This window comes from Chrysochloris asiatica, unplaced genomic scaffold, assembly GCF_000296735.1.
Source record: "Chrysochloris asiatica unplaced genomic scaffold, ChrAsi1.0 scaffold00047, whole genome shotgun sequence".
NCBI lineage: Eukaryota > Metazoa > Chordata > Mammalia > Afrosoricida > Chrysochloridae > Chrysochloris > Chrysochloris asiatica.
Window position 1 is genome coordinate 2,717,018 of NW_006408565.1, and position 24,614 is coordinate 2,741,631.

General features: G+C 45.1%; 1 protein-coding gene across 1 annotated transcript; it reads right to left on the reverse strand.

Moving 5' to 3' along the window:
* On the reverse strand, positions 1–24,614 carry LCK (lymphocyte-specific protein tyrosine kinase). Its single transcript, XM_006862162.1, has 13 exons — positions 24,491–24,614; positions 8,220–8,329; positions 7,911–7,992; positions 7,625–7,715; positions 7,270–7,368; positions 7,023–7,126; positions 6,483–6,632; positions 6,083–6,235; positions 5,781–5,960; positions 3,850–3,926; positions 3,605–3,758; positions 3,391–3,522; positions 1–224 (listed from the first exon to the last, which is right to left on the reverse strand). Exons 2-13 carry the CDS (start codon positions 8,322–8,324, stop codon positions 22–24), a joined length of 1,530 nt encoding a protein of 509 aa, XP_006862224.1. The 5' UTR covers positions 8,325–8,329; positions 24,491–24,614; the 3' UTR covers positions 1–21.

Genomic DNA, 24,614 nt, shown 5'->3' on the forward strand with positions numbered 1-24,614 from the left:
ACCCCTGGACCACTAGGCCCCTTAGGGTTGAGGCTGGTACTGGCCCTCTGTGGCTGTGAAGAAGTCCTCCAGAACACTGCGCAGGTAGTCAAAAGTAGGCCGATCCTCTGGACGCTCTTTCCAGCACAACATCATGAGGTCATACAGCTCCTCAGGACAGTTGTCAGGTTGGACCATACGGTAGCCTCGCTCCAGGTTCTGAATCACCTCAGGATTGGTCATCCCTAGAGGATAATAGGAGAAATGACATCAAGGCTCCAGGTTGGGAACCTCACAGGCAGGGAAAATATTCAGAATGGGTAACAACTGACATGGTGTGAGTACCAATCCAAAATGCCACTTTGAATGCCTGGTATAGCTTAGACATTCAGTAACACCATGTTAGCTGTGTGACCTTGGGCAAGTTGTTTCACCTCTTTCAGCCTCAGTTTCCTCACGTGGAAAATAAAGTAAATAGTATTTCCCAGCTCCCACGGTTGTTATGAGGATTAAATGAGATAATGTATACAAAGCACTAAGAATAGGACCTGGATAGGAGATGCTTCATAAAAGGTAGCTATAATTATTATTATTTGATGGGGAAGGATGGGATGGTCAGGGTTCAGGGCAGGAGTGGAGTCCCTAGCCTGGACAGGGATGGGTATCTCCAGCTTTGAGACCAGGCACATCAGATGTTGTATCAAGAAGCCAGGTGGATCCTGAGCTCCAGCAAAGTAGACCCCACAAGGGAAAGAGAAAGTTTACCAAGTCCCTCAATGACCAAAATGAAATCGTCATTGGGCTGGTTCCCTCCCTTTGTGCTGGCTTCTAGAATACAGACTACAAGAGGAGCTGCAATGGAGAGGGCCCTGGTCACAGAAAAAACACAGCCTCCTTTTTCTAAATCATCCAGTTGGTCTCCAGTTTCTCCTGAAGTCTCTTAAGAGGACAGTGATAGGCAGTCCCCAAAGATTAAACCTTTCTACAACCCAAAATCAAACCCACTGCCAATGAATCGATTCCAATTCATAGCAATACTATATAGGGAGCAGACAGCCTCACCTTTCTCCCATGGAGTGCCTGGTGAGTTTGAACAACCTACTTTGCAGTTAGCATTACCAACACTTATACACAGTACCGCCAGAGTTCCTTACACTCTTCTATGGCCCTGGTAAAATAGAAGTTGGCTTCTGCAAAGCTTGGAACTAGACCCTGGTCAACAAAGACCCCTGAGTCTCTAGACTCTGCCCCTGGGAGGCCTCTAGCTATGAGTCCCTCATACTTCAGAGCCAGAACATTTGGAGGACAGAGACCAGAAATCAAACACATCTGGCTGCAATCAAGGATGCAAACTGTTGGCCCATAGGCCAACCCCTACTTTGGTTTGGTCCATCTAGTGTTTTTTTTAACTATTTGAGTCCATCACCAGTTTTTAGAAATGGGCACATTTTTCTAAAACTCTGCATTTTGGCTTCTTCTGAAAAAACAGGTATGTTTTTTAGGCCTCCCCCGTGCCTTAATAAGGAGCTTTGGTAGCGTTGTGGTTACGAATTGGGCTGCAAACCGCAAGGTCAGCAGTTCAAAACTACCAGCTGTTCCACGGGTGAAAGATGAGGCTTTCTGCTCCCGTGAAGATCTACAGCCTCGGAAACCCTGTACAGGGTCGCTATGAGTCAGAACTGACTCCACGGCACATAACCAACCAACCAACCGTGCCTTAATGGAAACCACCTGCAAGAGAAGATGCAAGTTCACCAAGGTCGGCATTACTCTTCTTTGTCTCCCACTGAATCCACTTGTCAGTTGCCATTTATCTTTCTGCTTTCACTACCTTTTTTCTTCTAAGAGAGACATTCTCTAGGGGTTAGCCTCTGTGGCACAATGGAGGAACAGAAAAGGTCCTTGGCACGATGGCTGAGTGTGGTTCCAATCCCAGCACTGCACCTGGACTCGATGGGACACTGGGCAAGTCCAGGACAGGAAAGGCCTCAGGCCTCTCACCTGATTCTAAGGTGTCCCTAGCTTCCTAAGAGGAAAGTCTGCTCAATGCTCTGGGAATGTTGCAACTTTCTGTCCCTCTGGTCACTATGCTCTGCTAACTCCTTACTGCTGTCTTTGTGTTCTGTTTCCTTTCCCCAGAGTTTTCTACCAAGTTCCTTTTTTAAAAAAATGTTTCATCTCTAGCTTTGTCCAGGAGCTAAAGAGTGGGCGAGACAGGATAAGAATTAGGTGTTTACAAGTCTCTCCCTCTATAAGGAGCCCTGGTGCTGTAGTAGTTACATGCTTGGCTCTCTATGGGAGAAAGATGTGGCAGTCTACTTCTGTAAATATTATAGGAAATCCTATGGGATAGATCTATTCTGTTCTATAAGGGTCACTATGAGTTAGCACATAAACTGGCAATATGGCAGCATCAATGGGCTCAAGCATGGCAACAATCATGAGGTTAGCCCAGGACAGGGCAGTGTTTCGTTCTGTTGTGCATAGGGTTGCTATGAGTCAGTACTGACTCAATGGCACCTAACAACAACAACGAGTTAGAATCAACTCAGCTGTAACAGATTTGTTTGTTTCTTCCCTTTAGATGGGAAGATACAGAAGGAAGAGAAGTCAGTGTTTAGTGAAGAACTACTGAGTCAGGAGTCCCTGGGGGATAGACATGGTTAAAGCACTCAACTGCTAATCAAAAAAAAAAAAAAAAGGTTGGAAGTTGAGTTCACCCAGAAATGCCTCAGAAGAAAGTCCTGGTGATCTTCTTCTGAAAAATCAGTCACTGAAAACCCTATGAAGTATAGTTCTTCTCTGATACACATAGGGTCACCATGAATTAAAATCTATGAGTCAGGCTCTTTCATAGATACTTTCTCTTTTTTCGTATGAGGAAACTGAGGCTCAAAGAGGTGAAGTTACTTGCTTAAAGTCATATTGTTGTTGGTTCCAACAACAATGGAGTCGGTTCCAACTCAACAGCGACCCTGTACAGGGTTTCTGAGGCTGTAAATCTTTACGGGAGCAGAAAGCCTCATCTTTCTCCCGCAGAACAGCTGGTAGTTAGCACATAATAGGAAAAAGGAAGGATGTGTTTAAAGCCAAACAGAAGTTAGCATCAATAGTAGCTTTAGTAGCTTTAGTAATAAAAGGCAGATCTCTTGCTTCGCAGGCGAGATCTACTACCATACTAGGCTGCTGTACCAGAACAAAAGAAAAGAGCTGGAAACACTGAAGATGGAAACATCTAGAGACAGAGATGGAAACCAGCTCTGGGAGGTGTGGCATCTGTTTTAGGATGCTGGAGTCACACCCCTGAGAGGATGGAAGTTTCATACTCTGAGCCTGGAAATAAGTGAGTGGAAAGACATGGATTGACTCCCTTGCCCATCATCCTTTCCACTTCCTGCCTTTGGTCCTGACCTGGGTAGGGGATACGGCCATGGGTAACGATCTCTGTCAGCAGAATCCCAAAAGACCACACATCCGATTTGATGGTGAATGTTCCATAGTTAATGGCTTCTGGTGCTGTCCACTTGATGGGAAACTTGGCCCCTGGAGGGAGGTAAAATTAGGTCACCTGGGTCTGTTTGACTAGAACCTACCAGGCCCCAGACCTCTCAGACTCCACACCTACCCTCCCTGGCTGTGTATTCGTTGTCCTCAATGAGACGTGCTAGACCAAAGTCTGCGATCTTGCAGCTCAGGGTGTCAGATACCAGGATGTTGGCAGCCCGCAGGTCACGGTGGATATAATTCCGCTCCTCAATGAATGCCATGCCTTCGGCAATCTGCAAGCCAGATATAAGTCAGCAGTCCTGGGCCAGACAACCTCACTCAACTGGCTGGTGCCCATGCCCAGCCCTTCCCCAATCCCCTTACCTGGGCTGCCATATCCAAGAGTTTATTGATGGTCAACTTGATGCCTGAGGAGGTCTTGAGGAAATCCACCAGACTCCCTATGGGCAGAAGCATGAGTAGTGAGTAGAGGAGGCAGAGGGACGAGAGATCCTCTCACAGAACTCACCCAAGTAACTTCAGGGGCATGGTCTCCGGACTCTTCTCCCAAAGAGGAGTCTAGAAGAAGTCATGTCCAAAAAGGAAGAGTAGGGGGTGTGAATGGAGGAATGGAGGAGAGTGAGGATGCCCAGGATAGGATATATCTGGAGGGTTGGAATGGGGCATTTTATAGGCTTTTTTTTTTTTTTTTTTGGCTTTAACAAGCAGAAATTTATTTTCTCACAGTGTCAGAGCCTAGAAATCCAAATTCAGCGTACAGGTTCTAAAGGAAGGCTTTCTTTCTCTGTTGACTCTGGAAGAAGGTCCTTGTCTCTTCAGAGCTTCTGCTCTTAGGTAATTTTCATGTGGTTTGGCATCTCTGTACCCCCGTTTTTGCTTCTCTTAGTTGGTTGTTAAATCTCTTTTATATCTCAAAAGAGATTGACTTAAAATACACCCTACATTTATTCTTCCTCATTAAAATAACAAAGACAACCCATTCCAAATGGGATTATAATCACAGGCATAAAGGTTAGGGATTACCATACATATTTTGGGGGACACAATTCAATCCATAACAGTAGTCAAGGGCTCCATATGTCAATATTGTTGTTGTTGTTAAGTGCCTCTGAGTCGGTTCTGAGGATTTTAGAGGAGCAGCTGGTGAATTTGATCTGCTGACTTTGTGGTTCAAACTAAGCTTTCAGTCCAGTGCATTATCCCACAGTGTCACATCAGGACTCCCATATGTCAACATTAGGAATTATTATTGTTTTTAAGCTTTTATGGCCATAAAGAGTAGTCTTCATAAGTGATTGTTGTTGGTTTCTGTGTAGTTGATTTCAACTAACTCATCGTGATCCTATGTGTGCAGAGTAGAACTGTCTCATTCTTATAGACTTTTTGTCACCAATGGAGTAAAACTCAATCCCTCCAGCCAGGGATTGATCCAAAGTCCTACATGGTCTGCATTAGCTGTTTCTTCTTCTCCCCCACTCCTGCCTCCTTCATTCTATCCACAATAGTCAGTTTTGAGATTTTTCACACAGATCACTGAACTCTCATCCTAAGTCTCTGTTCCGTCTTGTTAAAATAAAAAAAAAAACAAAAAAAAACACCTCACTACCATCAAGTTGATTCTGATTTACAGCCACCCTGTAGGACAGAGTTGAAATTGCTCCAAAGGATTTCCAAAGCTGTAAATTTTGGCTGGTGTTCTCAAACTGTTAAGCTTGTGATTAGCGTACAATATTTAGACTACTATGTCAATAGGGCTCCAACCTACTAAAAATTCCCATTTTCTCTCATGGCCAAGCTAGAATGCCCCTCTAGTCCTACCAGGCATAATAAATTACATCATCTTCTGCATACTTATGGCATGCTAGAACCTTCCAACGATACAAGCTTTGTGTCCAGTGCCCATCACTAAATTCATGGGTTCTCCTGAAAGTAGAAACTGTTTGCTTATCCAGTACCCAGTCCAGAGTAAGCCTCAATGAATGAGTTTGTGCTGAAGGTATTGAAGGAGAGAGGTGCCTGGAGGCTTGAGGGACATCTCTAGTAGTGAAGAGTGGCTGGAAGAAGAACACAATGGAAGTTGCTAGCACGAAGCTACTGTTGACTGGCACGTCCCAGGAAATTAAAATGTGAGATTAAGGAAGGGCTTTGAAGAAGGAAAACAGGAGGCAAAGGAGACTTTAAAAATCAGGGACAATTGAAATAAATGCTCTTCCAGAACCTGTCACCCAAGACTGGGCACCCAGATGACACACTCCCTGGTGGGAGGCCAGAGGACCGCATGACCCCAGACGCACCATTCTCCATGTATTCAGTGATGATGTAGATGGGCTCCTGAGTGACCACTGCGTAGAGCCGGACCAGCCGCTGGTGTTGGAGTTGCTTCATGAGATTGGCCTCTGCCAGGAAAGCGTCCGGAGACATGCTACCCTGCTTCAGGCTCTTCACCGCCACTTTTGTGTGCCCGTTGTAGAACCCTGAGGGAGGAGGGTTGGGGGAATCACTGAGAGCCAGACAGCTGCCCTGGAGAAGGGAATGTTACAACCATTTTTCTACAATGCTTCCCCTCTCCCCTGCAGTCCTGGAGGGTCTTACTCACCCATCCACACCTCTCCAAACTGACCAGCCCCCAGCCGCTCCACCAGCTTCAGCGTTTCCCTAGGAACCTCCCACTCGTCCTCCCACCATGGCTTCTGGGGTTTCTGTGTCTGGCAGGGGCGGCTCAACCGTGTGCACAACCCATCTGAAGCATCTGTGGGGACCCGGGAGAGAGGTGAAAACTGTCAGTAGGCTGTGTCTTGGGTCCCTCCACGCAGCCCCTACTTCATAGAGTCCCAGTGTAGGGTGGGGCTGTAGATCCTAGGACACCATCCCACCCTCTGAGTGGAATGAAGGAGTGAATTGAAAAATGGGGGAAACTGGGGGGTGGGGGGAGAAGGCTGCTAGGGTCATGTTAAGGAGCCTAGGGGCTGGTCTGAGGGATTCCTGGAGAGGCTCACTGGTGTAATGGCGGACCAGTTCATGCAGGCCAGGAAAAGTGATGCGGGGAGAGATGTAGAAGCCGCCTTTGTCCAGGTTACGGATTTTGTAATGTTTCACCACCTCTCCCTGGTTCTGGTCGAAGTCCCGGACAGATAGTGAAAATGATCCTTGAATGAATGAATGAATGGATGAATTTAAGAAGGAACTAAGGAAAGCTAAACAGGGCGAGGTAGCCTCTAAGGAGCTGCGCCCTCCACCACGCCCTTCTGCTGGGGCTCCTCCAGAGGACAAGGTCCCGCCTCACCTACACTGGATGCCCCAGTCCAAGGCACGCCCATTGAGGCCCCCTGGCTTGCGGCCCCGCCCACTGAGACTCCCACCTAACACACATCTCCCCACCTCCTCCAGGGGCATGCCTACTCTGGCCACCTACGCCATGGCTTCGCCTCAGCCCCTTGACAACACCCACCGAGCCCCTCCCCCAGCCTCAGCAAGCACACTGAGACCGCCCTAGGCCACAGCCCCGCCCCCGTCCGTGGCCCCGCCCAGCCGCTCACCCGCGGTGCTCTCGCTCTCCCGGATCAGGAAGGACCCGTGTGTGTTCCCAGGCGCCAATAGCTGCCGCTCAGCGTCCTTACGGCTCAGAGTCTTGAAGAACCAGCTGAGCAGGGCAGAGTGACGGCCGTCGTCTGTTGCTCTGTTCTTCTTCCATCCCTCTCAAGCATTAACCACACAGCACCCCTCCCTTGCTATGACCTCCCTAGATGTGTTCCTGCCCTCCCATACGATGAGTCCTCCACTCACGGTTCGGGTTCCAGGCTGTTTGCTTTGGCCACGAAGTTGAAGGGGATGAAGCCTTCCTGGCCTGTGGTCAGGGACTGCGCTTTCCACCACTCGCCGTTCCTGAACCACAGCAGTCTTCAGCGTGCCCTGCTCAGCCATCGTCTGAGCAGGACACCCTCCCTTTGAGTTTCCAGTTCCACCAGGTGGTCCGCCCCCAGCTCAGTGCTCTAGAGCTTCCCATTTGCCTAAAGGGCCAGGCGCTCAGGGTGTAGCTGGGGATATCAGGTAGCTCCAGGCATGAGGGAGCCAGCTCAGGATTGCCCCCTCCCTCCGACCCTGCCAGGACAGGTTGTGTGGTGTGGAGAAGGCACTCAACTGCTCCAAGATGCGAAGCTGTTCCCCCTTCTCGAAGCCCAGATCTCCATCATGAGACGGCTCATAACTATAGAGGGCGATAACCAGGTTGTCTGTAAAGACAAGAGGGGGCAAAAGGGAAAACAGGCCTGAAGTAGCCTAGGCGCTTGGAAGTCCGGAATTAAAGGGTTAGAGACAGGACTGAGGGCAGGAGGCACTGAACAAAGTGGAGGATACGGAGGAGACTGGAGGCTGGCAGCCAGCACTTACAGGCAGGCCTTATCTGGCAGGCCCTACTAGTTCTTTACCTTGCAGTGGTGAGGCTGGCGGGATGGAGCCCTCATAGGTGACCAGAGGGTCCCGCACCTCCGAACCATTCCGAATGGGCAGCTGTGAGGTGAGGGAAGATGATGGGGTTAGAAAGCATTAACTTTGTCAACTACTTGTTCTGCAACCTTGGGAGAGTATCTGGGTCTCTCTTTTCTGTACACCAGGGGAGAGGGTCAACTTTGTTATTTCAAAGTTGAAATAACACCCTATGGTGGTCGTTAATTTCTTTCTGCACAGTATCCCTGGGTCCTGCACTCCTCCACCAACTCCCTTGTCTGGCATCTTACCGTGGCTTTACCATCCAGAGGGACTATGGGGTAATGACAATTCTCACACACATCGATGTTTTCCATCCAGTCATCTTCAGGATTCGAGCTGCAGCTACAGCCCATGGTCCCTGGGGAATGAAAGAGTGCTGAAGGGACTCCCCTGAGACCTGCACCCCCAATATCAGCCCTGGTCTGGGAATTTAATTTCTAAAAGTACCTGCGGTTGTCGGCCTACCACCCTCCATTCACCAGCGGCAGAAAATCTGAAATGGTGGGTCCTAACTCTTGATCCATGCTCCCTCTGAGCCCCAGAGACACAAATAAAGTCACATAAGGTCCTAGACCCCGCCCTCCCACCTGGGATGGGCAAACCGCCACAGGCACCTTTGTTAGTCTAGTTGCCCACTTCCTGCCTCTCCCCCTCCCTCGTCCTTTGCCAGTCCCTTTTGTTGGGGGACTCCCAGAGATCACACACCCAAGTCTTGGGGGAGACCTAAATTTTTATCAGACGCTCTCCTACCAGAAAGGTATGTATGCCCCACCTCTTAATTACAATCCCTCTCCAGCCTACTATACTAGGTAAGAGACTCCTGTCCCCAAAATTCATACTGTTAGGACTCCCCCAACTGGTGTGGTACTGTGAGTTAATGTGCTGGAATGCAAAGTCTATTTTGAACCACAACATCAGAGGTTCAAGCTCACCAGCTGCTCCTAGGAAACCCTATACAGGGTCACTAAGAGTCAGAACCAACTCGTTGGCACTTAACAACAACAATCCCATATACAGGCCTCTTTTAGAGAGTTTCTTGCAACCATGTTTCCTCTCCCCAACATAAACCCTACAGTGACCCTGTGGGCCATAACTTTTTCTTTCCTCATAGCAGCAACCTCTTCATCAGATGAAATTGAGCAGAAACCCATATATATATATACAAAGTAGATAAAAATGGAGTTCTGTTGGAAGCAGAGTGGGCCCTCCCTGTGAAGCCCCCAGGATTCCCTGAGGCACTTCTTTCCCTCAGAACTACGTGGAAAGTACTAGTCTCCAGATAGAGTCTAATTTACCATGACGCTCAGGACCCTTTAATATCCAGAGCAAATCTTTCTCCTCTGATGATTCTGCTACACACACATCCATAAATGTCCATACACACATCAACATCCACACACACTCACACACACACCCTGTGTCTGAACCACATTTGCCTTTCCTAAACACCCTACACTACATTCTTAACTCCATGACTTTGCACATGCTGCCTTGAAATACTCTTTTTTTGTTCATCTGCAAACCTATAATTGAATCTTTAAGGTTTAGCTCAAACATTACCTCCTTTGTGAAGTCTTCCCGAACATCTTTACTGCCCTCTCAGCCCTGGTTCCTACAATATTCTATTCAGGCCTCAATCATCAAGTTCAGCAATGACTACCGTGATTACTGATATATATGTATGAGTCCCACTATCCCCAGTCTCCTCTCAGAGTTCATTAAGAGCAGAAACTGTGCTTTATTTGTCTGAATGGCCACAGCACCCAGTAGTTGTTAATAAATTTTGAAGGGTATGAGGAGGGTTAACGCACCAGTTCTTTTATATGCAAAAAGTCTTACAAACAACTAGTCTAACCTCTGATTTTAGAAAAATAAACCAAGGCCTATACTTGATAAGGCTTTCTGCTCCCGTAAAGATGAGGCTTTCTGCTCCCGTAAAGATTTACAGCCTCAGAAACCCTGTTCAGGGTTGCTATGTGTCGTAACCGACTAGACGGGCACTTAACAACAACAACATACTGGGACCAGGACTCCTGCCGTGGCACTGTAGGATCAGCACTGTACTATGAGCCAAATGGTTGGCAGTTCAAGCCCACCAGCAGCTCCTCGGAAACCCTGTATAGGGTTGCTGTGAGTCAGAACCAACTCGAAGGCAATTAACAACAATAATAACATACTGGGACCAGGTGGCAATGAGAGCAATGGAAGTTTCTGGTTAGGAAGAGTTGAAGCACAGGCTCTGGAGTCAGAGAGACCTAAGTTCAAATCCTGGTTCTAACAATGTGTGACTTTACTGAAATCATTCTTACAAAGCTTCACTTTTCCTCATCATCAAATGGGTATCATCAGTCCCTTCTCATAATCTTACATTAACGTTAGTTTGAAGTCCTGATATGGCACTGTAGGATAAGCTAACTGAAATGTCGGTGGCTGTTCAAACTCACCAGCCTCTCCTCAGAAATCCTATACAGGGTCACTATGAGTCAGAACCAACTCGAGGGACTAACAACAAACCCCCCTTTGCTTTACGATCACGTTTCTTAAACTGACATATTCATAACCCTCCATGGCTAAAAATGTCATGGGTATACGTCTTTCCATAGTGCCTGGCTTTCTTCATATAGTTAAACAAATATAGATGTATTATACAGCAAATGTCAAATTACTTGGAATTTTAAGCCAAACCAAGAGACTTGAAGAGGAAAAAAAGAGATTAAGACTTGAAGAGAAACAGTACATACCAACTCTTCCCCCACAGTTAAGAGAGTCTTTTTTTTTAAAAGAGAGTCTTTTGTGGAGGACATTTGAGGCCTTCATCCACCTCTCTGTGGCTGCAAATGGTTTTCTAACTGGCTAATTTTATTTTGGCCAGGAGCTAATTAGCAACAAATGCCTCCAGGAAAGGACTGATAGCCACCTGAAAGCAACCTAAGATGAGCTGAGCTGACTAGTGAGGTAGTAAGCGTCCTGTGGTTTGTGGTATTAGAAAACCACAGGTTGGTTTGGTCGAGTGAATACCAGCATTAAATGAATTGTAGACTTAGATGAATAAAGTGTCTCCCAGGTGTAACATTCTGGGAGGTTTTGGAAAAGGGCAAGACAACAATTGGAAAAGTTTGGGGTTGAGAGAAGGGAAGAACTAGGTCAAGAGCAAGAGTCTGTGGGAGGTCTTCAGAGGAGAGGAGAGGCCATTAGAAGGGACTGAAGGAATCCGGGCTGAAGATCAAAGGGCTGGAAGGTGATACCTGGTACAAGCTGGGCTCAGGTACTCAGGGGAAAGTAGCCACAAGGTCTTGGATTGGGATCCAAGAGAGTCTGCAGACAGCACCTAGAGCCTGGACAGGAGGAATTTGGATCCACCAGAAAAGACCTCACATCCCTAAGAAGAGTGAGAAAAAGTCAGGCTGTGTTCAATTAAACCAAGAGGAACTGTGACTCTACTGCTTTCTCTATGTCTTATTTCATGTTCCTGTAGCCTTGCAACTGCTAGAAGCATTAGAGTGAATGACTTGGCAGCAACCAGAGCCTCCAGAATTGGATAATGCCAAAGACTATCATTTTTTAAGGGAATTTCTTTTATGGTAAATATATAGGTAACAAAACATTTGCCATTTCATCAATTTCATATAGTTAGTTCATGACACTAATCTTATTGTTCAACCAGCACCCATATCCATCTCCCAAGTCTTTCCATCATCAGACATTGTTTTGGTTGATGGTCCCTGCAGGGTAGCTAATTCTTTATTATGGCCCTTCTAGCCAAATTTCTCCATTTTGTGATGTATTGTAAATCCCAGCCTCTATGCCTACGGTTATGGACTCATTTTGAAATGAGTTACTAAGGAGCAAAGATTAAGATGGAGCCATGGAGTAAAGGTTGCAATGAACCTAAGTATTAAGAATGCTCCTACCTTACCATCTTTAGTTTCCCTTGAGGCATGGTCTGACTCCAATTTATAAGACTGCTTTGGAAAAGCTTGCTCTCTTCCCTGGATCTTGCATCTGGCTCATGAAGTCTGATCTCCAGTTCAGAGGACTTTGAGCCCATCACCTGACCTGATTCACTAGTTCCCAACTCAAAGGGACCAGCCTTGTGTTGACTTTTATAATATAAATTATTTGTGCAATTCCCAACGTAGAGTTTGCATTCTCCCAAAACAAAATAGTGTCGGATGCCTTCGGAATATTTTAATACGGTATTTAATGTTGTACGTAATACTGTATTTCCTGGCAGAGTAGTGGTTCAGCATTGGGCTGCTAACTGCAAGATCAGCAGTTTGAATCTACCAGCCACTCCACAGGAGAAAGATGAGGTTTTTCGCTCCGGTAAAGATTTACTGCCTCAGAAACCCTGTACCAGGTTACTATGAGTCAGCCCGAATCTACGGAACACCACCACCACTACCTTTCCAAAATTTACATGGAAATTCTACCATTACTAGCTATGGCTCCCTCATTGCTCACTGAGTTAGTTAAGTCTCTGATGAAATTTTAAAGTAGAAAATTAGGTCATTTATTAGGGAAAATTTTTTTAAAGCATGAGATTCATGGGGGGTGGGAAGTGGCAAAGGAGTCTTTGGAAGGGGAAAGTTTGGGGAGCTCCGATGTAATTCACCAGCCTCTTTTTAAAGATGGAGACACTAGGGATGAGCTTCTCAGCAGCATTCAGGTTTTCTCAATAGTACACTGAGGGGTCTTGTCAGAGGCAAAACTCAAATTAGACCCCTATATCTGGTAGCGTAGTGGAAGGAGCTCTGGTAGCTCAGTGGTTACGAATCGGACTGTGAACCTTAAGGTCAGCGGTTTGAAACTATCAGCCGCTCCGCGGGAGAAAGATGAGGCTTTCTACTCCCGTAAAGATTTACACCCTCGGAAACCCTGTACAGGGTCGCTATGGGTCGGAACCGACTCGACGGCACTTAACAACAACAACAACAATCTATCCCTTATCCAGGTACTGTTCTCTGTTCTTCACACCCTGAGAGAGCTAAAGAGGGGAGTGGGAATTCTGAGAGATGCTAGAGAAAGCAGATGCGGGCAAGAAGCCTGACAGACTATAGAGAAAGTGGGGGAGGCTCTGAGAGGTCATGCAAAAAGCAGTTGAGTAGGGGGCCCTGATGTGACAGGGTGGGGTCTACTCTTCATCAAACACTTGATCATTGTGCTAATAACGAAGATCTTTCTCTTCAAGACAATTCCTCCCTCTATTCTGAATGCATGTTTCTGGGTATATATTTACCTGATTTGGTATAGGCATGTCTGCACATATGGAGACATATGATTTAGTGGGTGTCATCCTTGTGTGTGCATACCTGGAAGTTTGTATGATTCTGTATATGCAAATGGATATATAACAGAACGGGAGAATCTAGTTCTCAGGTTGTTAAGTACCGTCAAGTCAGTTTTGACTCCTAGTGGCCTTGTATAGGGTTTCAGAGGAGCATCTAGTGGGTTTGAACTGCCAACCTTGCAGTTAGCAGTCCAGTACTTATCCTATAACACTACACCAGGAGTCTTGGGTATCCTCATGTAATTGCGAGGACATATATGTATACATCTGGTTACATAAAATATGGGTCCCATCCTCCTGGTCTTAGTTTGATAAAGACTGCTCGGTGGCCAAAATGATCTAATTAGGTTAATAAAACCAGGTCAGTAAAAAATAAAGTGAAAGTTAGAGCTTAATTATGAATTTTGCAGTGCCTGATAGAAAGAAAAAGAAAACAAATAAATAAAACACCCATAAAAGTTCCAAGAAATTCCATGACTCCCAGCATCACCAACAAGGACAGATTGTGGGGTGAATGAAACAAGACATTCTCGTCTCCCAACTCAGGAATCCAAGATCAAGTGTGGGAATTTTATAAATTCTCTGTCACTTCTGTGGGACAAAGATGTGACAGTATGCTTCCATAAAGATTTATATACTGGGAATCCTATGGGGCAGTTCTACTGTATCCTATAGTGTCTCTATGAGTCCAAATCAACTCACTGGCCATGGATTTGGTTTGAGTTTATATTACCTGTAATACTCTCGGTCAAATTAAGATTGCCCATAGCCCATACAGAACTTTGTGCAAACGATAAAAATGTCACCTCTTCCTGGGATTGCAAGCTTGAAGCATAGAATTAAAGCTCTATTTCAGTTTCTTCCCTTCCCTTTTTGCCTCTCAGGACAGTTTTCAAGCTGCTCTGGTAGCGTAGTGGTTACCAGTCAGGTTGCCAACCTCAAGGTCAGCAGTTCAAAATTACCAACGGTTCTGCAGGAGAAAGATGAGGCATTCTGCTCCCATAAAGATTTACAGCCTCGGAAACCCTGTGCAGGGTCACTATGAGTCGGAACTGACTCCACGGTACTTAACAACAGCAACAACACACTTAGTGACCCTGCTCCTCACACTGTCTATATATGCTGTTGTTAGTTAGCATCGAGTGGATTTCAGCTCAAAGTGACTCCACGTGAACTGCCCCATTGAGTTTTCTTGGTTGTAATTTCTACAGAACTACATCACCATGTCTTTTTCCCTGAGGGGTAGGCTCGACCCTCCAACCTTTCAGTTAGCAGCCAAGCATTTGACTAGTTGTGACACCAGGTCTCTTTATATACACTGTATATAATTGATAAAAATAATCCCAGGCTGTGGAAAACCCCTGTTTTCTTACCCCAGGATTATTTAGGAATCATATCACAACGAGTTCTGAATCTTAACAACTTGTTCACTTTTGTCCACCAACGTTACCTTGTATGGCTGAGCTCAGAATGTATTTTGTCCCCCCTCCCTTTTTTTTTTAAAGGCAATACTTTCCTTCTCCCAAACTATTGTTGTTGTTGTTAAGTGCTGTGGAGTCAGTTCTGACTCACAGCTACCTGATATCAGGTTTCCAAGGAACAGCTGGTGAGTTTGAACCACTGACCTTATGGTTAGCAGTTCAGTGTTTATCCTATAATGACACACCAGGAGTCCCTCCCAAACTATAGACTTATTCATTTATTTAACATTCCAGGCAAAATGTGGGCCAGCTTCTTTTCTGGGTTTCAAGAATAAGCTGATTATGCCACCCAGGACTATTGATGCCTTGCAGCAAAATCTGTCAGGCATAATTTAAAATATATTCTTGGCCTTTGCCTCTGGCCAGAATTTGGTCCTTGGCAAAGTTACATCTACTTAATGAAGAGCCTTAGCCATGGCTACCCACACAGAACCCTTTCTTAATACTCAAAATCAGGATTGGTATGCTTGGTAAGTAATTTTTAATGCGTAAAACCGGAATGTGTTTTGTGTTCCCTCCTTTTTTTAAGGTGTAACTTTTTGATGTAACTGTTGGTAGCTGGTGTTGAGTTGGCACCCAACTCATGGTGACCCCATACACAATGGGATTGGATTGTTCTGACCCAAGGTTTTCATTGACTGATTTTTGGGAGTCGATTGCCAGTCCTTTATTCCTAGTCCTTTTTAGTCTGGAAACCATAACAGAATCTGTTCAGCATCATAGCAACATGCTTTGAGGTATATGAGGTGGACAGGCCAAGAATTGAACCTGTGTCTCTGTCATGGAACTCTAGAATTCTGCCACTAAAACCACCACGGCCCCTTCCAATATAATATCACTTTTGAATGAATTTTGTGACCTCTTTCCACAGTAAACAGAAATATAAGACTTCTCTTACTGAACTCAAACACAATGAATTACTCATACACTGGGAATGACTTGAACATAGAACTGATTCTGCTAGTTAATTATAGCCATAAAGAAGGGCTCTACTTCTGTTAAGGAGTCCTGGTGGGGCGCTGTTGGCTAATGCGCTGACCTTGTGGTCGATGGTTCAAGCACACCAGCTGCTCCTTGGAAGCCCTATACAGGGTCGCTATGGGTCAGAACCAACTCGATGGCACTTAACAACAACAATGACACTTCTGTTTAGGATAATGGGAAAATGTGGCAATAGTTGAACTCATTGAACTGTACATGCAAAAAATGTTCAAGTGGTGCAGTGCAGTGCATTACTTACTATGGGCCTTCTAGTTATGGAGACCCCATGGATAAAAGAAGGAAATACTGCCCTGCCCTGGCTCATCTCCACAAGATTTCCATTGGTTAATTTTCAGAATTGATTACCAGGCCTTTCTTCCCAGTGTGTCTTTGTTTTGAAAGCTCCACTGAAATCCATTTAGCTACATAGCAACACTAAAGTCTCCACTGACAGAGGGGTGGTGGCTGTTTTGAGGTGCAATACCTGGGTCTCCTACATGGAGTGTGACGTGGGGAGAATTCTGCCACGGAACCACCAATGCTTCAATTTGGAAACAGGGTCTTTGAATATGTTATGAATTAAGTTAACATAAACTGTGTGTGCTGTCTTTATAAGAGAGAAGAGACACAGACCCAGAGAGAAGACAGTCTTGTGAAGAGACTGGAACACTAAGAATCACAGGCTGCTACCAGAAGAAAGAAGAGAGGCATGGGAAAGGTTCTCTCTCAGAGCTGTCAGGAGACATTAATCAACACAATCGTTTCCCCGATTTCTAGCCTGCACAACTGAGAAACAGTACATTCTGTTCTTATAAACCATCCTGTTTGTGGTACTTTATCATGGGAAAGTAACTTGTATTACATTATGCAAATCTGTTGCACAAGACCTTTTTAAAGTGTTGAAGAGCAAAGATGTCAGCTTGAGGACTAAGGTGCGCCTGACCCAAGCCATGGTATTTTCAATAACCTCGTATGCCTGTGAAAGTTGGACAGTGAATAAGGAAGACCGTAAAAGAATTGATGTTTTTGAGTTATGGTGTTGGAGGAGAATATTGAAAGTGCCATGGACTATCCATAGAAGCAACAGATCTGTGTTGGAAGAAGTACAGCCAGAGTACTCCTTGGAGGCCAGGATGACCAAACTTGGTCTTTCATACTTCGGACATATTGTCAGGAGGGAGCAGTTGCTAGAGAAGGATATCATGTTTGGCAGGGTGGAGGGTCAGAGAAAAAGAGGAAGACACCCAGCGAGATGGATTGGCCATCAATGGGCTCAAGTGTGGCAACAGTAGTGAGGTTGGCCCAGGATTGGGCAGTATTTCGTTCTGCTGTGCATAAGGTTGCGATGAGTCGGTACCGACTTGACAGCATCTAACAACAACAACAACAACAACAACAAGGTGCCCTTGAGTAAAAAAATTCCATGATCTTTTAATTCCATTTTTCCACACACTTTTTGAAGCCCCCTCGTATCTAACAGTCTTACACCATCCTCACCATCATTACTGCAGCCACTGTGTTAACCCATTTCACTGCGAGTCTTCATTTTTCCACTGACCCTCGGCTTTACCAAGAAAACGAATGCATCAGCCTAAGACATTTTCCACACTAGAATGGCTGATCATTATCATTTTCCTTAGCTGATTCTTGCTTCGTTCACAGAAATCCTTTTCACATTTAATATATTCATGTAAAAAGGAAAATTTCCTACCAGAGATGGAAAACCAGTATCATGAGCAGTAAATAGAATTACATACAAACCTCAAAACATTAAAATAAACATATAATCCATACATACACTGACAGTTTTCAACACTCATCCATTCCCTCTTAAAATCACCTCACACATGTCAGTGATGCACAGGCCACGTTTTGGGAAATGCTATACTGTGATGGTTTCGGGTTTATATCTCTGTTGCTGGGTTAGAGAAGACAGCTTTCTAAGTCAGCCAGTCCATTGACAAAAATTGGATGGATGTCACTGAACTGTACATGTGAAGACTGTTGAAATGTCAAGTGTTTTGTTACATTTACCACAAAAATAAATAAGTAAATAAAACTAGGCTGGATCCCTTAGGTATTGGGGGAGGAATCACAAAGCCTTTAGGAAAACTTTAAAAAACTTAAGAGCCTTCTAAGAGAAATCTGTGGGGTTTGCAATGAACTTTACCTAAAGAATTTGGTCTTTGTCTTTGGTTCCTGAGATATAAAACTTCTAATACCTTAGAATTTCCCCAGTGAACAAAGTACACTTGACATCTAAGAGTTTCAAATCACATCTGAAGGTTTATGCTAATGAGTGAATCTTGGGTGGTTGCTGGCCAGGTTAGAAAGACCCACTAGTTAGTTATCAACCCAATCTCTGGTGAAGGAGATTGAACGTTGAGTTCAGTCAATTATGCTTGTGCATGCAATGAAACCCCAATATAGGCTCTGGGCATGGAAGTGCCAGGGGCTTCCTGGTTGGTGAAAGACATCCATACATGTGGGAGGATAGTGAGTCATTTGAGACATGGATACTTCACACTGGGTAGCCCCCAGACCTTGCCTTTTATGTCTCTTTATTTGTATAATTTTTCCTCTAATACAACCAAAACATTTTTTAAATTCATAAGTATACCTTCTGTTTGTCAGGTGTGGCGTTGTGGGTTAATGCGCCAGATTGCAAAGCCATTTGAACTGCAAGGTCGGCGGTTCAAGCTCACCGGCTGCTCCTCAGAAACCCTATACAGGGTTGCTTGCTATAAGTCAGAACCAACTCCATGGCACTTAACAACAACTACAAGCTAATGATAGGAATAGAGGGGTATCTGTCCTCTTGGCCCTGCCCTCTGTGAAGAAGAGGGGTACTCCTTAGTGAGGTCACTGCATTTTCACAGGAGGCTGCAAGGCCTGTTGTCAGTTTGTTAATCAGTAATGTCTGTGACTCACCACAACACTGGCAAGAAAAGTTCTACTTGCCAGGAAGTAGCACTTCAAATTCACCACCATTACCCATTTACCAAAGTAACATTTAGCAAAAACGGTTAAAAGGATGAGGTAGATACCCATGTATATCTGCCTCATCCTTTTAATGTATTAGCATGAAAAAATGTCCCAGATATAACATGGCGAGCACGTTACAGAACAGAATGTAGAGTACACGCCTGTCGTTAAGTACCGATGAATCGTTTCTGACTCGTGGTGATTCTGTATAGGGTTTCCGAGGCTATAAATCTTTAAAGGAGCAGAAAGACTTATCTTTCTCCCAAGCAGAGGCTGGTGGGCTCAAACCATTGACCTTGTGGTTCACAATCCAGTGTTTACACTACAGAACCATCTTATATGTATATATGTATCAAAATGTTACCACTCCTTAGCCTATGCACCTATTAACATTTTGATACATATATACACACAGGAATTTTTTTAAAGTGAGGTTCTGTGCAAAGCCTTTATTTATGTGTTACCATGTAATTCTCACAGTAATCTTAGTGAAATAAATGCTATTATTATATTTATTTTACAGATGCAAAAACCAGCCCCAAGATGGTAAAGACTGAAAATGTCTGAGGCCTCACAAACAATGGACCATGGAGATGAACTTTAGCCTGCCTGCGCCTGAAACTAGGCCTTTACCCACTATAGTATTCAGCAGCTTCACATAGAAAAATCTAGAAAAATGCATACAAGGTTGTTCACAGTGAGCACATCCCAAAAGTGGATTGGAGAGGGCTACATTTCTGTATCTTGATATGCTCTGTACTGTTTGAATTTTTAAAAACAGCCATGTGCTAATTTTGTAATTTATTATTCAATTTTGTAGTTCAATAACAAAAAAAACAACAAAATCACCACCGAAAACACTGTCAAGGAAGAAGATCCTTTGAGGAGGATAAACTATGCCACATCCTTCCACTCCTCTACTTATCTCAAGAGGTGGAAGCCAGTGGATCCGTGTTGTTGTTTTTGTTAAAGTGCTGTCTTGTCGGTTCAGACTCACAGCGACCCTGTATAGGGTTTCTGAGAAGTGGTTGGTGGCTTTGAACCACGAACTTTGTGATTAGCAGTCCAGTGTGTTACTACAGAGCCACACCAGGTCTTGTTATGTGTCGTGGAGTCAGTTCCAATTCACAGCGACCCTGTACAGAGTTTCCAAGGCGGTAAATCTTTATAGAAGCAGAAAGCCTCATCTTTCTCATACGGAACAGGTGGTAATTTCAAACTGCTGGCCTTGAGGTTTGCAGCCTGATTGTAACCACTACACTACCAGAACTCCTACATCAGGTCCTGTTGTTGTTGTTGTTAAGTGCCGTCGAGTCGGTTCTGACCCATAGCGACCCTGTAACAGGGTTTCCGAGGGTGTAAATCCTTGTTGTTGTTGTTGTTAAGTGCCATTGAGTCGGTTCCGACCCATAGCGACCTTGTATAGGGTTTCCGAGGGTGTAAATCTTTACGGGAGTAGAAAGCCTCATCTTTCTCCCGCGGAGCGGCTGGTAGTTTCGAACCGCTGACCTTAAGGTTCGCAGCCCGATTCGTAACCACTACGCTACCAGTCTTAGAGGGGGAAAAAACTTTCTATGACCAAGAAGTTTGGAAGCATTGGCTTAAACAAAATTAGCTTTAACAAGCTAATGTTGACTGAATTGATATGGGGGACCGAATTTGTAGATGAAGCCGTTAGATATGCTCCTAGAGCATTTTCTTTCTAGGTACCTCATGGAACCTGTGTTTTTTAGAACAGGCTTTGGAAATGCAGCTGTTTTTTCTTTGTTTGGTAAGTGCCATTGAGCAGGTTCTGGCTCATAGAGAATCTGTATAGGGTTTCTGAGGAATAGTTGATGAGTTTTAACAACTAACCTTGCCTTTCAAGATGACCTTGCGATTCAGTGCATCTCCTACAGCACCACACCAGAACTTCATAAATCTTTTGAAAACATTCAAGTTCATTCTTTTCTTTTCTTCCCTTAGATTAACCTCATTCATATGTCTCTGGCAGGGTGAATCTGATAGTCCCTGGCCCCCTTTCAGCCATCCTGTTTACCCAGCGTGACATCTGCTTTAGGCAACTCCAGAAACTGATTTTCCTCTCCTAAGGCAGGAGGCAAAAAACTTTCTTTCATTGTTTTTGTTAAGTGTCTTCAAGTCAATTCTGACTCACAGCAACCCTGTATAGGGTTTCTGAAGTGGGACTGGTGGATTTGAACTGCTAACCTTATGGTTCAAACTGACAAAATCTGAATTTCCCATGACCCTTGGTTCTTTCTCCTTCAAAACCTCATGCTTTCATGAGTCTGGTGCCGTTGCAATGAATCCCACTCTTGACGCCAACTTCTCAAACCGAGTGGAGACTGTATCTGACTTCTCCTGACTCCACAAGAAGGAAAAAAGACGAAATTCAAAATCAGCACAAGGCCAATTCCTAGGAAGTAAAGGTCAGAAATGCCTCCACTCTATATCAATGTATTTAAAATTAGTCAGACTTTGAGCATCAATTTAGAAAGCGCATCCTTGTGATTTTGTTTCTCTAGATCCCACTCTCTCAGCACCATAGGCTGAGTTATATATATATATATATATACACATAAGCATATATATGTACATATAAAGAGAAGTTTATGTCAACTCAACACTGGGGTTGACTGGTAGAAGCCACATCCCTGGAAGGTATCCTGAGCCCATCTACTCCCACCCCACCCAACTCGCTTCAGAAATGCTTTCATTGAATTGAGTTTGTCCTTGAAGCCATTAGCTTATACTGTGAAGTACAGCAGCCCTTCAGAGTTCACAACAACATTTGTATGCTTTTCCAGTGTTCTCTGTGAGGAAGGAAATGCTTGTAGGTATTAGAACGAAGACAATTTGACTTCTTCTGAATAAATGGGTCTATGGTCTTTTGATCTGGATGTGTTTCCTTCTTCGTATTTATTGCCAGGAAGCTCCGAGCAAAGTTGTTTATGTAGCAAGTGCATAGGACTATAAGATGAACAGTTGATGTTCTAACCTCATATTGATCCATTTTTCTTTCCTTTTTTTTTTTTAATCTTTGTTTTATCTTCTTCTCCTAGTTCTAATTTATGTCCTCATAGTATTATATTTTATGGTTTTTCAACAGCCCCCTTAATTCTTTTTTTCCTCAAGTATAGGGAAAAGATGGGACAGATAAATGGGTAGATGAAAGAAAAATTGTGTGTAATATGTGTTGTATGGGAGGCGGGGAATGTGTGTCTATGTGTAAGTAATTTTATGAGTGTGTGTTAGGGATTTTATGACTCACCATGTGCTATGTGTAAGGAGCTCTGGTAGCATAGTGGTTATGAATCGGGCTGCCACCCTCAAGGTCAGCAGTTCGAAACTACCAGTGGTTCCGTGGGAGAAAGATGAGGCGTTCTGCTCCTGTAAAGATTTACAGCCTCGGAAACCCTGTGCAGGGTTGCTATGAGTCAGAACCAACTCCACGGCACATAACAACAACAACATGTGCAATGTGTGTAGTCCCTGCCTCTGGATCTGTTGTTGTTGCTGAGTGCCATCTAGTTGATTTGGACTCACAGCGACCCCATGAGATAGAGTAGAACGTCCCCACAGGGTTTTCATGGCTGTAATCTTTATGGAAGCAGATCACCAGGGCTTTCTTCCACAAATCTTCTGGGTGGGTTGGAACTGCTAACCTTCCAGGTAGTAGTTGAGTGCTTAACTGTTGCACAACCAGGATTCCTTGCCTCTGAACATATGTGCACACATACATTTCTCTGTGATAGCATCTACTGTAGTTTGAATAGGAAGGTTCATGTGTGTGTTTGTGTGTGTACCAGTATATGGACTCTGCCCTGAGGAAGGCCCCATGACCCAGCCCAGGATCGAGGCTGCAAATGTTCTCACACACACTATACACAGGAAATAAGCTTACAGGCAAAGCCACACCGAGCACCATTTGCAAGGGGAGAGAGTATCCAATCTCCATTACATGCGTCAGGTACTATGTAGGGTACGCCAAAATCATTGTTTTCTCTTCAGTTCCCACAGCACACTGTAAGGAGGGAGTTTATCATTGCCTCTTTACAGATAAGTAAAGTTTAGAGAGGCAAAGTCACTCCCCCCAAGGATATAGCAAAACTGGAATTATAATTGGGTCTACTTGTTGCAAAGAAACACATGTTCTTTGCACTGTTACACCCATTGCTTTGGGCTTGCTCTGATGTCCTGATCTCACATTGTTGTTGTTAAGTGCCATCAAGTCAGTTCCGACCCATAGCAAGCCTGTTTAGGGTTTCCAAGGAGCGGTTGGTGAGCTTGAACTGTCTACCATGAGGATCAAACTGACTTTGCAGTCCAGCACGTTAACCCACAGCACCACACCAGGACTCATAGTACCCAAGAAATAGAGCCCAGGGATAGACACCTTCCTGCACTAGTCATGAAATACAAAATGGACCTTCATGGATTCTTCCAGGAAGCCTTCCAGTTCACCCTGAGGGAAGTCTCCCTTCCTCTGAGCCTTCAGCCCTTTCTCTGCCCCATTTTCACCCTTCAAAAAGAACTTCTGTTCTCATGCCCCAAGTGTGAGGGCCTCTGTTGATTCATCTGCCAGCATCAGGCTGAGCAGAGGGGACTGTTCTCTTCTCTCCAGGATGTGGATGAGACCCCTGAAGCATAGAGCGACCCAGCCTATCCCCCAGTTGTCATATGAGCTTGTAGGCCTGGGGACTGAAAAAGGTTAGGATGTGCTGATTGGGCGGAAACTGTGTATCAAGAAAATCTCCAGTGGCGGTCAGTGAGGCCGGGGAAATCTGGAATGTCTGGTTGAGGTGGGGACTACCCCACTAAACTGAAAGCTTGGGTCTCAAAAGTGAGGGGTGGGAAGGTAGTTGACTATGTCTTCCTGGGCCGCCACCACTCTTAGATTTGAAGCAGGAATCAGCAGGACCAACTGGCCTCTAAACATGTGGTCACAGTGTATATGGGGCTCAAGCAAGAGGGAGCAAGGGGACAGTGTACTGCGACACTTGGCAGGGGCAGGAATGGCAACTTTCCAGATGGAAGTTCAAAAGTTCCTTGCCGGGTACCAACTGTACCCCTGTCAGGAATAAAAATAGCTCTTCTCTCCTTTTCCCAACAACCCCCTCTCCCCTCTAATTTCCCAAAGTCAGATCAGATATTTCCACCCTGGATCTCCACACTAGAAAATAAATACCCCCAACTCCTGTCAAGGGAATCCTCCCTGTCAAGCAGTGCTGGTCAGTGAGCTCTGAAACCACTTCTCACGTGTCCATCCGGAAGTTGTGGGTGACTCCTCTCTCTCTCAGGTCTGGTCACTTGGTTTGCACAAGAACCAGAAGTATTCCTGGGCCCCGCTGACTCAAGCCTGTGCATTGCTTTGCCTCATGGGGAGGTTGGGGGGTTGTCACAGTCTGGGCTACTACTCTGCCCTCCGGTGTTCTAACCTTGGCTCTGCCACTGCCTTGAGACTGTGGAGAGTGAATGTCTCGCCCACCCTGGGCCTTAGGAACCTCATCCATCACTGGGCTTGGTGATTTCTGAATACTTTTTAAATATCTCACTATTCATATGCTGGATTTTCAAAGAACATGCTTCCAGTGAGGTGGGGGCTGATGGCACAAAGTGTGGCAAGGAGAAGATCCACCAACTATGCAGCAAAGAAGTGATCCAGACACACTCCATGCCTCCCACCTGACTACCAGTAAGTTTCTCTGTCCTCCAGCTTCTGTGCCAGGCTGCAGCCCTCTGCTGTCAGAGCCCTTAGACCCTTGTCCCCAGTGCTCCTTACCTGCCCAGCCTGGGAACCCTCTGGCCCCATTCACATGGTCCTCCTGGCCCAGCCTGGTTGCCCGGGTCTCAGCTCCCCTCACAGTCGTAGCTACTGCTTGTCTCCCCGCGCCCACGTTCCACCC

Coding starts and splice junctions, on each gene's coding strand:
- LCK (XM_006862162.1), bottom strand. CDS start 8,324: ATGGGCTGTAGCTGCAGCTCGAATCCTGAAGATGACTGGATGGAAAAC. Junction 7,716..7,910: donor GCCAGCCTCACCACTGCAAG/GTAAAGAACTAG, acceptor TTGTCTTTACAG/ACAACCTGGTTATCGCCCTC. Junction 3,759..3,849: donor TCTTGGATATGGCAGCCCAG/GTAAGGGGATTG, acceptor TCTGGCTTGCAG/ATTGCCGAAGGCATGGCATT.